General features: G+C 42.1%; 1 protein-coding gene across 3 annotated transcripts in view; it reads right to left on the bottom strand.

Moving 5' to 3' along the window:
• Positions 1–18,989, bottom strand: part of FMN2 (formin 2) — a 1,374,845-nt gene that overhangs the window by 196,252 nt on the left and 1,159,604 nt on the right. For 2 of the 3 annotated variants that reach the window (XR_014253056.1, XM_082423440.1), the window contains exons 5-6: positions 10,825–12,434; positions 9,153–9,297 (exon numbers count right to left, since the gene is read on the bottom strand). The exons of the other annotated variant lie outside the window; for it this stretch is intronic. Coding sequence is in view for 1 of the 2 variants with exons in the window: in XM_082423440.1 (XP_082279566.1) it covers positions 9,153–9,297; positions 10,825–12,434 (1,755 nt within the window). In the remaining variant the exon portion in view is untranslated. The remainder of the gene's footprint in view (positions 1–9,152; positions 9,298–10,824; positions 12,435–18,989) is intronic. 3 annotated transcript variants of the gene reach the window in all.

Raw genomic sequence — 18,989 nt, 5'->3', positions numbered from 1 at the left:
ATGTTCCTCTTTCGGCTAGCACCATAAGTAGATGAATTGATGAAACAGCAGAGGATATTGAGGCACAATTGTTGGAGAGGATTAGTGAGTCTCCATGGTACGCCATCCAGGTTGATGAGTCTACCGATGTTGACAACAAGGCAACAATGCTTGTTTTTGTGCAACATGCTTTTCAGGTGGATGTGCCTGAGGATATATTATGTGCACTTTTGTTGCCAACCAACACCACAGCTGCAGAACTATTCCCAGTCTTTGAATGATTACATATCAGGAAAACTGAATTGGTCATTTTGTGTCGGTATATGAATGGATGGAGTGGCTGCCATGGCTGGACGGCTTTCTGGTTTCACTACTCTGGTCAAAGAGGTCGCTTCTGAATGTGAGTCTATGCACTGTGTCATCCATAGAGAAATGCTGGCTAGCTGAAAAATGTCACCTGTTAACAACGTTTTGCAGGATGTGATTAAAATTATCAACCACATTAAAGAACATGCCCTTAACTCATGTCTGTTCATACAGCTTTGTGAAGAGATGGACGCAGAGCACACACGTCTTCTCTTATACACAGAAGTGAGATGGCTTCCCAAAGGTAGAACACTGGCCAGAGTTTCTGAGTTACGAGAGCTGCTCCAGAGATTTCTTTCAGAAAAACAGTCACTACTGGCAGCACATTTCAGTGACACAGAATGGGTGGCAAAACTTGCTTACTTGTGTGACATATTCAACCTGCTCAACGAACTCAATCTGTCACTTCAGGGGAGAAAGACAACTGTATTCAAGTCGGCAGATAAAATGGCTGCATTCAAAGCCAAACTGGAATTATGGGGCCAACAAGTGAACATTGGGATTTTTGACATGATTCAAACATTAGCAGAGATTTTGAAAGAGACTAAGCCAGGGCCTTCTTTCTCCCAGCTGGTGCATGATCACCTATCTCAGATTTCAAAAGAATTTGAGCATTACTTCCCACCCACAAAAGACCCCCAAACTGGGAAGGAATGGATCCACAACCCATTTGTGAATAAGCCAGGTGAATCGACTTTGTCCGTGCTAGAAGAGAATCAACTGCTCGAGATCGCAAATGACGGTGACCTTAAAAGTATGTTTGAGACAACTTCACATCTCCATACGTTCTGGATTAAAGTCAAGGCGGAATATCCTAAGATTGCCACAAAAGCACTGAAAAGCCTGCTTCCATTTCCAACATCCTATCTTTGTGAAGCAGGGTTTTCTGCAGTGACAGCAACCAAAACGAGATTATGGAGTACAGTGGACATAAGGAACACACCTCGGGTATCACTGTCTCCCATCCCTCTCAGATGGGACCATCTAGTTGCAGGAAAACAAGCTCAGGGCTCCCACTGATTCTGCATGATGGTGAGTTGTATAATTATTCCATTACATATTACAATGTAATAATAATAGAAATAAAGTGCACAATAAATGTAATGCGCTTGAATCATCCCCAAACCATCCCCCCACCCCGGTCTGTGGAAAAACTGTCTTCCACGAAGCTGGTCCCTGGTGCCAAAAAGGTTGGGGCCTGCTGCCTTAGAGGGCATTTACAGAATTTTTTTCCCACACTGATCCAGGAACTAATAACTTGGATTTTCTCTAATTGCTCCTGAAAAGTTGCAGTCTTGGGTATGCACACAGCCTTCAGGTTGCCAGACATGACGGACTTTATTTTTAAACCTGGATTAGGAGTTGTCCCCAGGTCAATATTTGCACAAAGGTGTGTTTAAGACACTTGTGCAATGAAGATCCCACTCAGTTCTGATGAGTCTGATGAGGTTTAGGGACACTGTCCTGGTGCCCGTGTCCTGCCCTGACGGCTCCTGAGTGGGGGCAACGTGCACGGCCTTCCTGACATCCAGGGCTGACTGTGATCTGTGGACGGCCCTTCTCGGCTGTTTCCCTAGTTCTCCGTGGTTGACTGGAACAGAGCTTCTGCAACAGGGGACTGAGGAGAGTAGAGATGCCAGCTTCCTGCCCTCCCAAGGTAGGGCCACAGCCACAGACAGAGCCCGTCCAGGCTGCACACACCAGAGGCTGGAACGGAGCATCTTGGGGCTCAGACGCTGTGGGTCTCACTGTCCTAACCGAGTTTCAGGATGTCTTTTTGAGTGGGTGTTTCTCCATTTCCTCTGTGCCCTGAGGACAATTTCCAGAGACTTTAAATGAGTATTTTTGTTATAATCCTCACCAGTTAAACTGTTGTTTTGCTGGGAAGAGGACCTGTCAAGCTGCTGGTCTGTCAGTCTAGAAAGCCCATCTCCAAAGAAATTTTTAACGTGATATTTCAGATGGAGTTTCAAGTTACAAGTTTAGTAATTTTAAAAATTCACTTATTAACAAAACCAAAAAATAAGCAGAAATGTTAGAAATCTTCCATTACGAACATCATTTTGAAAAAGAAACATACATTTACTTGTATTTTGGTTTAAATAAGAAAGGTTTAAATAAAAAAACTAGAGATATAAATAAGAACATTAATTTTTCTTCTAAGTCTTAAATTTGTGTCCCCAAATAACTGGGAACATTTTTCAGCTTAGGTCACAGGAGGTACAGTGGGAACAACCAGTCTACTGTCAGCATTATCACCTCCCACGGGCAAAGGCAGGAGCTATCATAATGGTAACTGTGTAAGTCAAACGAGAAATAAAATTCTCCTTTGCTCTGGGATAGTCCAGAATCCTGCCACTGTCCATGGTATAGAAACGTACATTCCACTATGTAGCACCAAGACATCAAAATTAACTTCAGGTCTAATTTACCTAAATTCAATTCTCACTCTTATGTCTAATGAGAAAAACCTAAAGACTTTTGCTGGAGGATGAGAAGGACACATAGTCAGCGAAGGGAAATGGCTGTCAACAGCCCACGTCCACATCCCTGAAACCATCAGACAGGAGCTCCCCACACACAGAAGCCTGCTGCTCTACTGTCTGATTTTCTAGGGTTTTAAACAAGATGCAGGGAAATCTCTGCTCACGGTGTTATTTTCAAAATCCATCCCTTATTTCTCTGTACATGTCTGAATGAAATACATTCTTCAAGGCCCACTTCAAGCCTCATCTCCTCCAACAACCTCACCCTAAGTCCAGCCAACTCGCTCCATTTCAGTCCTGACCACGGGCAGCGCCCACTGTGACCGGAGTGGTTAGTGCTGGCTCTCCCTGGCATGGCTGCTGCTTTTCTTTGCTGCATTCCCGGCTGAAATGGAAAAACCCTGTTCCCATCGGATCAAGAAAGGGATGCAACAATGAACGTAATTTGTGCCCCACTTCCCTCCAGTTTTCCGGGTTCTCCACACTAGCAGTACTGATAAAACACTCTCCCCTCATCTGACCAAAAATCCTTCCTCACTTTTGCAAGGATGAGTTTTAGTTTCCATAGATAATCATAAAAGGTAATGAATCTCAAGTATATTTTCCAAACAACCCTTTTTTCAATGTCCATGGGTCATAATAAACAGAACACCCCAGCCGTTAAAAATTAATACCCTTTTCTAATATACCTAGTCCAACAAAATCTTAATATCATCATAGTATGCAAATATGAAGTCCAAAAGAATTAAACTTCAGCATCATGATTAAATTTTTGCAATTCCAAAGCACAATTAATCAGATATAATTTTCCTAATACATCTAGCAAGGTCAAGGATCATTAGCCTAATTATATTTCCTTTTTATTATGTCATTAGGCTCTTTGCTTATTTGTTTTGTAGCCATTTACTTACAAGTATAAAAATAATATTTTGACGAAAAGAAAATTTTTTAAAAAGAGGTTATTATTGTGGCATTCTTTGAATTGACTGAGTATGCTCTACAAATAATTATAGGAAAAGCATCTCCAAAAAAAATAATGAATCTTTCAACATCTAAAACAAATCTAGGATCCACAAAACGTATGTTCGTCTAAATATAGCCTTGTATTTTGATGTGGTTTTCTACGTAAATACACTTTTAAGGCTTGCAATAGAAATGTATTCTATTATTGATAAAAACAAACATCCTGTTAAAAATTACAAGGTACCAAATGTTTATGATGTATTCCCCAAAACAGATCTAAATTGTCTTATTATAAGATATTTGGTATTTAAGACATTATTTTAGGTCTACGAGACAAATAGAACCATCCAATCAAAACACACCCTTGCCAGCTACGACAGGAAAACTTAACACCAATACAGACAACTAGACTTATACCTCTCAGATGATCATTCAGGCCATCAGCCTGTGAACACTGAAATATCAACTGATTATGATAAAACATATTTTTTAATCTAAAGATAAATATTTGCACTTAGTAAAAGTAAGCAGAGATTCACAGGTAAAAAACATACGCTTTTTTTCTTTTCCAACCAACAAATCTTACAATAGTATTTGAAATACAGCTCACACATTTTCCCAGCACCCCAACATAGTAGGAAAAATCCTTTTAATGGCAATTACTATTTCACGTAAGAATACTTGGAGGCATTACATTACACACACCTGCACATAAGAACATTTAAGTAATGAATGCTTCTCTTCCATTGTTATTATGAACTTTTACAATACACAAAAAAGCCTTTTTAGAAGTTAGGTCAGCAACCACAATGGCAAGATTGAATAAAATACCAAATGTCTTTTATTAACTCCCCTAATAATAAGTAGCAGATTTAACTATTTTTCTAATCATATTTCCAGAAGCTGAAGCCAAACAAACATTTAACTATCATGAATTCTTTTTCTCCCCCATTCTTTGGGCAGAGCATTTTAATCTGATAAATAGAACAGAAGAAACCCAGGAAGAAATTCATTTGTTGCATTAAATGGTTATATAAATGGCAATTATGTATTTAAAAAGCAAAACAGATTCTTTTCATTCACTCTTGTTAAGTTCTGTGTGCAAATTTATATTGTGGGAAGCATGTTCCTTTACACACCTTTTAAGGATTATTAGACATTTTTGACTTAAGGCATATTTTAGAGAGACGTCCCTTTTTGTGGAATCAAAACTATCTCCAAAACTATCTCCAAACTCAACATTTGGTGGGTTTAACAACAGTGGCTGTACCTCCACCCACTATTTATTTGCCACACAAGCAAAAGGCCCTCATTTTTACTGCTTACAAAAGCTTATGTGTCTAAGGCTCACATCACTCTGATAAACTTTTATTTAATTGGACAAATGTCATATTTGGTGGTATCATAGTTTATGTACTTATCAAAATCTGTTAGAATACAGAAAAGGCTTTAAAAGTATCTCCACATACAATTTTATAAACGTAACTAGTCATTTAAATATGGAGCACATACGAAAATCAGTACAAATTCAGATTCTTTTCAAAAAGGATCTATTCGAGTCTTCTTATAAATCCCATCCCACACTTGCCCTCATCTATAATATTTCACATCCACACCTATGGCTAATGATGAGGAACACAGGCTCTGCAGCCAAACGGCTGGGTCTGCACCCGAGCTCTGCCCCTCACTGCGCTGGGAGCGTGAGATAGTGCCTGCATCTCAGCTTTGGGTGCTGTGCACCAGGGGTACGGGGTCCCCTTCACAGGATTAGGGGGTAGGATGAGCCAGCTTGGGGCTGCGCAGACAAGGACCACGCGCCTGCAGGCTCCGTGGCATCCGGGGCTGCTGCCATGATCCCCGCTGGTACTAGTACTACTGCTGAAGCTGCTGCTGCTACTGCTGTTTCCCAAAGTATCTCTGCTCGGACCTCATCTGACACTGGATTAACTAGAAACCTCTTTGTCAGGGAATTCCTACTGTCAAGATCACTCCAGTGTAAATTCTCCCACTTCCCTGCTCATAAACTTGGGTTAATTTAATCTTTCCTTGGACATGAAGATCCTGAGGTGACTTAGGGTCGCTCTCAACTTTAACAGGCACTGAACTCGCCTGTGAGACGCAGGACATGGGTCACCACGTACTCGCTCTGGGACGTTCCTTAAAAATTGGCAGGTGCGTGTGTGTGTCATGTTTCAAACAGGGACCTCATCTTCCTCTTGATTCCGTGGGCGACAGGGTTGTTGTTTCACCGAGTGAGCAGCTCGATATTTAATTCTGACCTATAAGCATCACGCTCATTTGCTAAAGGAGAACTACGTAAAATCATAGTTTGATAAAACTATACCTTCTCAGCGAATCTCCTTATGCTTTCATAACCTCACAATGAAGACCAGTGAGCTAAGAGCTAAGACGTAGGCACACAACTTAAATACAGGTTCCATGAAAAAATAAGGAAAGCTCTGTGTTGGGTTCCCCGGAGGACAAAGGGCTGAGAGACACCAGACATGCCTCACTGCAGCGGCTCCAGAGTCCAGAGAGCAGCCCCTTCTCTTTATGCCACAGAGCAAGCTGTCCAGGTGGGGGACCTCTGTGGTCACACAGAAGACATATCTCCAGAGAGAGCTACTAAAGACCAGGGCATCCAGCCGCAGACTTACTTTCAAGAAGAGGACGGATCACAGAAATATTATCCAGATATTTTAAAGTATTTGGAGAAACCAGAGCTCTTGGCTTCCACCGTGTGTGACAAGAGTGGCTAGAAAAACCTCCATAAACACAAGCTATAGCATCAACGGCAATCAGTCTCACTGGAAGTCAGTGTCCACAAAACAAGGGCAGCCACAGCATCTATGGCTCTCAGTCCCACTGGAAGTCAGTGTCCACCTATAACAAGGGCAACCACAGGTCAATGGTTTGGACTGTGCAGGTCCGCTGACACACAGAGTCTTTTCAGTAGTAAATATTGCAGCACTACACGAGCTGAGGGTGGTTTTGTCCATGGATGTGGAACCTCGGATATGGGGGGACCCTGAATACGAAAGCCTGATTATAATTTGTACAGAGATCTTGGACTGCGTGGAGGTTGGTGCTCCAAGTCCGTGTTGCTCAGGGCTCAGTGTGCTTGCGTGCATATGGAAAATACGTTTTCCTTAAATGAAATTTTACATGTCTCAAGTAGTTGGAATGGGTAAATTTTTCTTCCAAATACAGCAGAGTTAAATAAAACTGGCTTTCTTCAGCCATCTAACACTTTGTAGCAGATTTTTCTCTTACCAACATACTGGAAAAATTACCTTATCCCTCCCAAAACAAACCTGTATAGCAGAGCTGAGTACAAGACCCTGGCCAAGGATATGCTGACAAGCTCATCAGGAGTCAGGATGGAGACTGGTCCAAAAACCCTCTTTAAGCTGCAGGTCAATAGCTGTGTCACCACCAACGGGTGCAAATGACAGCACTGGCAAAGGCTCATACCCACAGTTTACTGATGGGCTCACGACAGGGTGAGGCCACTGTGCAGACATGATGCTGCACATGATGGTCATGTGCAAGGGGGCCATCTCATGCCAGCTAGCTGAGTCTGAAGTCTTCATGATTTGGACAGAAATCTTATTTCAGTATGCTTAAAAACTGAACGCTACATCAAAAAAAATCATGAAATCCTATTCTTGCAGGTAACATGCGGCAGCTTCCTCATCTCTGTTCACTTAACAGAAAAAAAGTGGTGACAAGAGATATGGAGGGCGTGCTTGGCGTTTTGGAGAATTTCATCCCTAGACTAGTGACGTCCACATCACCCCTGCCCTTCATCATGAGACAACACCGCTGCCTCGCTCTACCTGGCCTCTGTGCTCCCCACCCATATTCCCCACCCAGACAGCGTTTCCATTTCTGATACAGTCCATGAGAAGAGGTGTGATGACTCAGCCTACATGTACTATGTGCAAACATGCCGTTTAGAACATTTACCTCTGCCAGAAAAATGTGGTTTTCCATTTACCTTTATTCCACTGACAAAGCCACCTTGGCGACATTGCTTATAATGAGATGAGTTATTTTCTTGCTTTTAATCATTACTGGGTATAGCCACTGATATGTATAAAGCCCTCCTCCTCCAGCCAGCTGGCTTATTTGTTAAACAAATATTTATTCAGTGCCTTTTCTGATCTAAAGTCACCAGCAACCAGCTGTGTCATCATAAATGGTTCTGAAAAATGCAACTGCATCACATTTGGGTTTGCATCGTCGTCAGATTAATAGAGATGCCTGTGGTGAGGCTGCCCCCAGCTCAGCTAGAGGTTCCGTTCAAACCCACCCCTCCCGTCTGGATTCCACAGCACCCATCTGGGGGCAGCTGTCTGCTTCGAAATAAATATGGATGGAAATATCTCTGGGTCAGACTTCTAACTACATCTTCCAGGTCAGTAGCAAAAGTTCACAGAATCACATCACCCCTTAGTTCCCACTCGCCTTGGGAAGCTGTGCCAGCTTCAGGCCTCATTTCTCTCTATTTCTTTCACCCAAAAAGACGGAGCTGCCCACCATCCCCCTGCTTCAGGGTGAAGGATGGGCACCAACAGCAATACCTTCCTTCTGGGCTCATTGTTCTAAGACTTTACTACACTTTCCTGAATGGCCGCCTTGAGAAATTTACAAAATCATTTCATGATCAAGGCCACTGGGTGGATCAGTGGAAAAACATTGCATGAAAATGTTTTCCTCCAAATGTACTCTTCCTTCTCTTTAGGACTCAGGTGTCACAGGATAGATCAAAGGTGCTGACACAGAATGGAGATGTTGGAACTGGATACAAGAGTCTCTTCCCTGTGTTAAGTACAAGGTGACTATTTAGCTGGGTTCTGCAGGTCATCCACTCAGGTATTACAATAGCAACAAAATACCAAACACACGATTGGTTACTAAGGACTGGATTTCTTGCTTGCTTTCCTTTGCTCACTCTTACCTTTCTTTCCATCCATACTAGCACTAATATGGATTTCAATCAAGTGACAGTTTGTTTCTAGACAACTAATTCTGTAAACAAGCAATTGCTGAAATTTTGGAAATATGTATCATGAAGCTACAAATAAAGTAGTCAGAACATGATCACTTGGTGGAGATGATTATTTGTTGTTCTATCTGGGAAAGTCTTACTTAAGTTCATGTTCTAAAATGCTAACCTCTGCTACCTGCTTACAGACTGTGGAGGGTACACAGCCCAGCCCAGATTTACTTTTATAAGCTATTTATCGGAGTGAGGTACACAGCCCAGAAAACAATGTCAATGTTTTTCTCTAATGAAAGTTCACATTTATGCCCAAAACACTGTCCAATTTCAGAAAACACATGAGTACTCACTTGTTTAGCCTTGGTCTTTGTGATGGTGTCAGAAATCGGTTTCTTCCTTTCCTTTACAGTAGTTTTAGAAAATAATTCCTCAAATTCATGACAATCTATGGATGGCTCTTCAATTTTTTCCCAAATAAGTGAAGTACTGGAGTCTCTAAAGTTAAGCAAAAGACCCATGAGAGAGCCATCAAACCAAACTGCAGGACATTATAGTGAGCAGGGACAGATGGGGACAGGGAGGACAGAGGCATCAGAGGAACAGGGAGAGGACGGCAGGCAGTGGAGGATGGAGGGAGATAGGGGGGAAGATGCTCTTTTCTGTACAATCACCATTTGCTTAATCAACATGATGAGAAACAGCATCAATACAGAATGAGACATTTGCCTGGAAAGAATCATTTCCAGGAATTCTCAGTCATCAAGTCGCTATATAAAAACATAAAAGAAGAACCCCTCTCTGTATGGCTCTCAAGGCAGGAAATGTCTGATATCTCACAAACCCAACTTGACCCATCAGCTTTGTGGGTTATTTGTGGGTTGAAAATAAATCACTTCATGCCCACAGAGGCACCTTTGTCTCCCCACCGCTGCCCATCACTGCATGTCACCTTACTCTTCAGTGACTGTGGAGTCATGTAGTACCACCTAAAAAGGGGAGATCCATTCAAATAAAGCAAAACAAAAAGAACTTTATATACTACATATGGATAAAATGAGTTTGGGGCACATTTGGAAATGATGCCTTGGCACATAGAAGTAACCCAGCAAATTACTCAGGGCATGAGCTGCAAAGTCAGAAGTAGTCAAAATAGATAGGTTCTTCTCCCACTATGATTCAGTGAAGAGAAAATTAATATAAGAAATGAAAATGAACCTGGTAAATATCCTATTTCTAAATCTGTGCCACATCACACACACACACACACACACACACACACACAAATTTAAAGAGTCACGAGAACTTGGGACAAGGAAGTCCAGTGAAATTTAAAGGGCATGTTTTTTTCTCCCACTGGCACATTCCACAGCCATGTCCCAGTACCGTCCCAGGGGTTGGGGAACCAGGTTATGGACCATCCATGGATAAGTAATACAGCAGCAGCGTACCTGCTAGGAGGCATTCTTTTACAAATATCATATCTTTTATAAAAATCATATAAGTTTGTGATTTTATGACCTCACAGTTTTGCATATCATCTACAGAAGTGCCATGAAATGCTCAGAACTAAATCATTTCACACATGGGGTGTGGATGTATTTCTGTGTAGCACATTTCTGAATAGTAAAACAAGACCGTGCCTTCAAAAGGATGCAGAAAACATCCTCAAGAGTCAGTCTGTCTAAGGATTTGATTTACTTTTATAAGCTATTTATCGGAGTGAGGTTCTGCAATGAGGCAACAGAGCATGTATGCTAAGAAAAATATATCCCTCTATCGATAAAAGTCAGTCAAAAACTATATAGACAGAAATCTGTACATTGATTCATGTCATTTGTTTTATCCCTTTGATACTTCTGGAAAAAAGTCTAAAATTGCTTCACCAAATATTGATGTAATCATCTACAGGCGAGTTTTATTTTTATTTATTTTATTTTTACTCATTTTTCTCCTGAGTTTTAAAGGAAAATGCTTCCCTCGTATTGACAATATTGTGCAAAGATGAGCCCGTGTTCATGTTACCTTTTACTGTGCAGTTGAATTCTCGTCCAATACAGAGGTTTCATCGGTCGACAAGGCTCTATTGGCTGCTTCCTGCTGCCTCTGTCCTGGTTCAACCCGAATCCAAACAAGCCAGCTGGCAACGGTGGAGGAAGAAATCCACATGCCTGCAGTGTTGGTGAAGTGGTACTCCCAGCTTGTGGTGGGAGAGGAAGGCCGGATCCAGGAAGCAGAGGGGGTGGGGGGGGTGGGGGGACACCTGTTCCAGGAGGGGGAGGGGCTAGAGGAGGCGGAACCCTCACACCTGGCAAAGGAGGAGGAGGGGCGGGAGGAATTCCTTCACTGGGAAGAGGGGGAGCAGGAGGAATTCCTTCACTAGGAAGAGGGGGAGCGGGAGGAATTCCTTCACTGGGAAGAGGGGGGGCGGGAGGAATTCCCACGCCAGGAAGAGGGGGAGCAGGAGGAATTCCTACCCCGGGAAGAGGGGGAGCAGGAGGAATTCCCATGCCGGGAAGAGGGGGAGCAGGAGGAATTCCCACACCGGGAAGAGGGGGGGCGGGAGGAATTCCCACACCGGGAAGAGGGGGGGCGGGAGGAATTCCCACGCCAGGAAGAGGGGGGGCGGGAGGAATTCCCACTGTGGGAAGAGGGGGGGTGGGAGGAATTCCCATGCCGGGAAGAGGGGGAGGGGGAGGAATTCCCACGCCGGGAAGAGGGGGTGCGGGAGGAATTCCCACGCCGGGAAGAGGGGGTGCGGGAGGAATTCCCACACCGGGAAGAGGGGGAGCGGGAGGAATTCCCACTGCAGGAAGAGGGGGGGCGGGAGGAATTCCCACGCCAGGAAGAGGGGTGGCGGGAGGAATTCCCACACCGGGAAGAGGGGGGGCGGGAGGAATTCCCTCACCAGGCAAAGGTAGGGGAGGGGGTTGCAGCATCTCTGGACCAGGCGGAGGAGGAGGTGAGGGGCACGGTGGGCTGAGCAGTGCAGGCTCAGGCGCGACATGGGGCGGGGGCCGTGGAGGAGCCACGGTGCCCAGACCAGGCATCTGGTGGGAAAACGTGGGAGACAGAGGCAGCGCAGTGGGGATGTCATGGCTGTTTTCAGAGGAGGGGAAAGCAGAGTGCTCGTGGCTGGTTTCAAACTCCGTGTGAAAAGAAGGATGGGAAGGCTGTGAGCTCGCCTGTCCTTGACCGTCAGACCAGGGCAGCGACGTGGGTGGTGGAGCCTGCAGGGATGGATGTGCGTCGAGCTGAACTGATATTCGCCTTGGAGACACGACCAAAGAAATCTCTGCACTGAATTTGGTCTGAGGTCCGGGAGGTGAGGACGGCCCGGCTGAGTCTCCATTTGCGGCCTCAGGCAGGGCGCCCGTGGGAGGACGAGTCAGCGACCCACCCTCCTCTGTCGGGGACGTCTGGATTGACTTTGCCTGTAAAATCCTTTGAGGCCCTACCTCCTTTTCTCCCAACCTGAGAGCTCGCAGACACGCGTCTCCAGAGGCGGCCACCTCCATGTCTGTGGCTGGGTACTGTTTCTCTAGCTCAGCTATTTTGGTCCTCAGATCCTCAATGGTCTGCTCCAGCTGCTGAATGACAGTAGCCTGACCCTCAGATTTCATGTCACAAACTTCCTGAGGGGAAACAGAGACATTACAGTTAAATATAAAATAAGGAATACTCAAAATACCAAAAACTAGTCTTACAAAATTAAGCAAAATGTATTTGTTTGTTATAATAATTCTAAACGCTCCCTCCATAGAAAGACACTATTACCACTTCCACTTGTCCCTTCTTTTCCATCCTCGGATTTCAAACTGGTTTACACACGTGACCATGAAGTCCTAAGGCCCCTGTCTAATCTTCGAATTAAATCATGGAAGATTGGCAGACCACTGAGAAGAGGGAAGAAGAGGCTGAGTGACAGACCCACTTAATGTCACCATAGGTTACTCTCTTCCTGTCCAGTAACATCTGTTATTAGGACGTTCCTTAAAGACATTTTAAATCCTGAGTTTTAAAGTTAATCACAACCTTTAAAAGGTAATCTCTAAGGGGTGGGAAAGTGTCCCAAAGAGAGCTACAATATGTGAGCAGGGAATGTGAACTTGGGAGCCTGAACCGAGATGGCAGAGTAGAAGGACGTGCTTTCACTCCTTCTTGTCAGAACACCAGAATCAAAACTAGCTGCTGGACAATCATCGAAAGGAAGACACTGGAACTCACCAAAAAATACACCGAACATGCAAAGACAAAGGAGAAGCCGCAGTGAGACAGTAGGAGGGGTGCAATCACAATAAAATCAAATCCCATAACTGCTGGGTGGGAGACTCACAGATTGGAGAACACTTATAACACAGAAGTCCACCCACTGGAGTGAAGGTTCTGAGCCCCACGTCAGGCTTCCCAACATGGGGGTCCGACAATGGGAGGAGGAATTCCTAGAGAATCAGACTTTGAAGGCTAGTGGGATTTGATTGCAGGACTTTGACAGAACTGGGAGAAACAGAGACTCCACTGTTGGAGGGAACACACAAAGTAGTGTGCACATCGGGACCCAGGGGAAGGAGCAGTGACGCCATAGGAGACTGAACCAGACCTACCTGCTGGTGATGGAGGGTCTCCTGCGGAGGCGGGGGCTGGCTGTGGCTTACCGTGGGGACGGGGACACTGGCAGCAGAAGTTCTGGGAAGTAATCCTGGACATGAGCCTTCCCAGAGTGTGCCATTAGCTCCAACAAAGAGCTCAGGTAGACTCCAGTGTTGGGTTTCCTTAGGCCAAACAACCAACAGGGAGGGAACCCAGCCCCACCCATCAGCAGTCAAAAGGATTAAAGTTTTACTGAGCTCTGCCACCAGAGCAACACCCAGCTATACCCACCACCAGTCCCTCTCATCAGAAAACCTGCACAAGCCTCTTAGAGAGCCTCATCCACCAGAGAACAGACAGCAGAAGCAAGAAGAACTACAGTCATACAGCCTGTGGAACAAAAATCACATTCACAGAAAGGTAGACAAGATGAAAAGGCAGAGGGCTATGTACCAGATGAAGGAACAAGATAAAACCCCAGAAAAACAACTAAATGAAGTGGAAATAGGAAACCTTCCAGAAAAAAATTCAGAATAATGATAGTGAAGATGATCCAGGACCTCGGAAAAACAATGGAGGCAAAGATCGAGAAGATGAAAGAAATGTTTAACAAAGACCTAGAAGAATTAAAGAACAAACAAACAGAGATGAACAGTACAATAACTGAAATGAAAACTACACTAGAAGGAATCAATAGCAGAATAACTGAGGCAGAAGAACTGATAAGTGACCAGGAAGACAGAATGGTGGAATTCACTGCTGCAGAACAGAATAAAGAAAAAAGAATGAAAAGAAATGAAGACAGCCTAAGAGACCCCTGGAACAACATTAAACGCAACAACATTCGTATTATAGGGATCCCAGAAGGAGAAGAGAGAGAGAAAGGACCTGAGAAAAATTTGAAGAGATTATAGTCGAAAACTTCCCTAACATGGGAAAGGAAATAGCCACCCAAGTCCAGGAAGCGCAGAGAGTCCCATACAGGATAAACCCAAGGAGGAACATGCTGAGACACATAGTAATCAAATTGGCAAAAATTAAAGACAAAGAAAAATTATTGAAAGCAGCAAGGGAAAAATGACAAATAACATGCAAGGGAACTCCCATAAGGTTAACAGCTGATTTCTCAGCAGAAACTCTACAAGCCAGAAGAGAGTAGGTATTTTATACTCATATACTTAAAGTGATGAAAGGGAAGAAACTACAACCAAGATTACTCTACCCAGCAAGGATCTCATTCGGATTCGATGGAGAAATCAAAAGCTTTACAGACAAGCAAAAGCTAAGAGAATCCAGCACCACCAAACCAGCTCTACAACAAATGCTAAAGGAACTTCTCTAAGTGGGAAACACAAGAGAAGAAAAGGACCTACAAAAACAAACCCAAAACGATAAAGAAAAAGGTCATAGGAACATACATAATGATAATTACCTTAAACATGAATGGATTAAATGCTCCAACCAAAAGACACAGGCTTGCTGAATGGATACAAAAACAAGACCCATATATATGCTGTCTACAAGAGACCCACTTCAGATCTAGGGAGACATACAGACTAAAAGTGAGGGGATAGAAAAAGATATTCCATGCAAATGGAAATGAAAAGAAAGCTGGAGTAGCAATACTCATATCAGATAAAGTAGACTTTAAAATAAAGAATGTTACAAGAGACAAGGAAGGACACTACATATTGATCAAGGGATCAATCCAAGAAGAAGATATAACAATTATAAATATATATGCACCCAACATAGGAGCACCTCAATACATAAGGCAACTGTGAACAGCTGTAAAAGAGGAAATCGACCGTAACACAATAACAGTGGGGGACTTTAACACCTCACTTACACCAATGGACAGATCATCCAAAATGAAAATAAATAAGGAAACAGAAGCTTTAAATGACACAATAGACCTGATAGATTTAATTGATATTTATAGGACATTCCATCTCAAAACAGCAGATTACACTTTCTTCTCAAGTGCTCACGGAATATTCTCCGGGGTAGATCACACCTTGGGTCACAAATCAAGCCTCAGTAAATTTAAGAAAATTGAAATCATATCAAGCATCTTTTCTGACCACAACGCTATGAGATTAGAAATAAATTACAGGGGAAAAAACGTAAAAAACAAAAACACATGGAGGCTAAACAATACGTTATTAATTAAGCAAGAGATCACTGAAGAAATTTAAAAATACCTAGAAACAAATGACAATGAAAACACAATGATCCAAAACCTATGGGATGCAGCAAAAGCAGTTCTAAGAGGGAAATTTATAGCTATACAAGCCTCCCTCAAGAAACAAGAAAAATCTAAAACAATCTAACCTTACACCTAAAGGAACTAGAGAAAGAAGAACAAACAAAACCCAAAGTTAGCAGAAGAAAAGAAATCATAAAGATCAGAGCAGAAATAAATGAAATAGAAACAAAGAAAACAATAGCAAACATCAATAAAACTAAAAGCTGCTGCTTTGAGAAGATAAACAAAATTGACAAACCATTAGCCAGACTCATAAAGAAAAAGAGGGAGAGGACTCAAATCAATAAAATTAGAAATGAAAAAGGAGAAGTAACAACAGACACTGCAGAAATACAAAGCATCCTAAGAGACTACTACAAGCAACTCTATGCCAATAAAATGGACAACTGGGAAGAAATGGACAAATTCTGAGAAAGGTATAACCTTCCAAGACTGAACCAGGAATAAATAGAAAATATGAACAGACCAATCACACATAATGAAATTGAAACTCTGATTAAAAATCTTCCAACAAACAAAAGTCCAGGACCAGATGGCTTCACAGGTGAATTCTATCAAACATTTAGAGAAGAGCTAAAACCCATCCTTCTCAAACTCTTCCAAAAAATTGTGGAGGAAAGAACACTCCCATACTCATTCTATGAGGCCACCATCACCCTGATACCAAAATCAGACAAAGATACTATAAAAAAAAAAGAAAATTACAGACCAATATCATTGATGAATATAGATGCAAAAATCCTCAACAAAATACTAGCAAACAGAATCCAACAACACATGAGAAGGATCATACACCATGATCAAGTGGGATTTATCCCAAGGATGCAAGGATTCTTCAATATACGCAAATCAATCACTGTGATACACCCTATTGACAAACTGAAGAATAAAAACCATATGATCATCTCAATAGATGCAGAAAACGCTTTTGACAAAATTCAACACCGATTTATGATAAAAACTCTCCAGAAAGTGGGCATAGAGGGAACCTACCTCAACATAATAAAGGCCATATATGACAAACCCACAGAAAACATCATTCTCAATGATGAAAAACTGAAAGCATTTCCTCTAAGATCACGAACAAGACAAGGATGTCCACTCTCACCATTATTCAACATAGTTTTGAAAGTCCTAGTCATGGCAATCAGAGAAGAAAAAGAAATAAAAGGAATACAAAGTGGAAAAGAAGAAGTAAAACTTTCACTGTTTGCAGATGACATGATACTATACATAGAGAATCCTAAAGATGTCACCAGAAAACTACTAGAGCTAATCAATGAATTTGGTAAAGTTGCAGGATACAAAATTAATGCACAGAAATCTCTTGCATTCCTATACACTAATGATGAAATATCTGAAAGAGAAATTAAGGAAACACTCCCATTTACCATTGCAACAAAAAGAATAAAATACCTAGGAATAAACCTACCTAGGGAGACAAAAGACCTGTATGCAGAAAACTATAAAACACTGATGAAAGAAATTAAAGATGATAGCAACAGATGGAGAGATATACCATGTTCTTGAATTGGAAGAATCAATATTGTGAAAATGACTATACTACCCAAAGCAATCTACAGATTGAATGCAATCCCCATCAAATTACCAATGACATTTTTTATGGAACTAGAACAAAAAGTCTTAAAATTTGTATGGAGATACAAAAGACCCCGAATAGTCAAAGCAGTCTTGAGGGGAAAAAACGGCGCTGGAGGAACCAGACTCCCTGACTTCAGACTATACTACAAAGCTACAATAATCAAGACAATATGGTACTGGCACAAAAACAGAAACATAGATCAGTGGAACAAGATAGAAAGCCCAGAGATTAACCCACGCACCTATGGTCAACTAATCTATGACAAAGGAGGCAAGGATATACAATGGAGAAAAGACAGTCTCTTCAATAAGTGGCGCTGGGAAAACTGGACAGCTACATATAAAAGAATGAAATTAGAACACTCCCTAACACCATACACAAAAATAAACTCAAAATGGATTAGAGACCTAAATGTAAGACCGGACACTGTAAAACTCTTAGAGGAAAACATAGGAAGAACACTCTTTGACATAAATCACAGCACAATATTTTTTGATCCACTTCCTAGAGTAATAGAAATAAAAACCAAAATAAACAAATGGGACTTAATGAAACTTAAAAGCTTTTGCACAGCAAAGGAAACCATAAACAAGACGAAAAGAAAATCCTCAGAATGGGAGAAAATAGTTGCAAACGAATCATCGGACAAAGGATTAATCTCCAAAATATATAAACAGCTCATGCACCTCGATTTTAAAAAAACAAACAACCCAATCAAAAACTGGGCAGAAGACCTAAATAGACATTTCTCCAAGGAAGACATAAAGATGGCCAAGAAGTACATGAAAAGCTGCTCAATATCACTAATTATTAGAGAAATGCAAATCAAAACTACAATGAGGTATCACCTCACACCAGTTAGAATGGGCATCATCAGAAAATCTGCAAACAACAAGTGCTGGAGAGGGTGTGGAGAAAAGGGAACCCTCTTGCACTGTTGGTGGGAATGTAAACTGATACAGCCACTATGGAGAACAGTATGGAGGTTCCTTACAAAACTAAAAATAGAATTACCATATGATCCAGCAATCCCACTACAGGGCATATACCCAGAGAAAACCACAATTCAAAAAGACACATGCACCCCAATGTTCGTTGCAACAATATTTACAATAACCAGGTCATGGAAGCAACCTAAATGCCCATCGACAGATGAATGGATAAAGAAGATGTGGTACATATATACAATGGAATATTACTCAGCCATAAAAAGGAACGAAATTGAGTCATTTGTTGAGACGTGGATGGATCTAGAGACTGTCATACAGGGTGAAGTAAGTCAGAAAGAGAAAAACAAATATTGTATATTAACGCATATATGTGGAACCTAGAAAAATGGTACAGATGAACCAGTTTTCAGGGCAGAAATTGAGACACAGATGTAGAGAACAAACGTTTGGACACCAAGGGGGGAAAGCCGCAGGGGGGTGGGGGTGGGGCTGTGATGAGTTGGGTGCTTTGGATTGACATATATACACTGATGTGTATAAAATGTATGACTAATACGAACCTGCTGTATAAAAAAAAAGAAAAAAAAGAATTACATAACCTTCCAATATCAAATCTCCCTTCCTTGAAGTGGAGATAATAATGGTGCCTTATCTCTGATGGTTGTGACGAATGAGATAAAGCCTGTAAGTTACTTAGCACAGTGGGTAGTGTATTATGAACACCCAATAAATGTTAGCTATTATTATTAAAAAAAAAAAAAAAAAACTAAGGGAATCT

Source organism: Balaenoptera physalus, assembly GCF_965194825.1.
Source record: "Balaenoptera physalus genome assembly, chromosome: 14".
NCBI classification, from domain to species: domain Eukaryota; kingdom Metazoa; phylum Chordata; class Mammalia; order Artiodactyla; family Balaenopteridae; genus Balaenoptera; species Balaenoptera physalus.
This window is presented reverse-complemented; position numbering and strand designations above follow the sequence as displayed.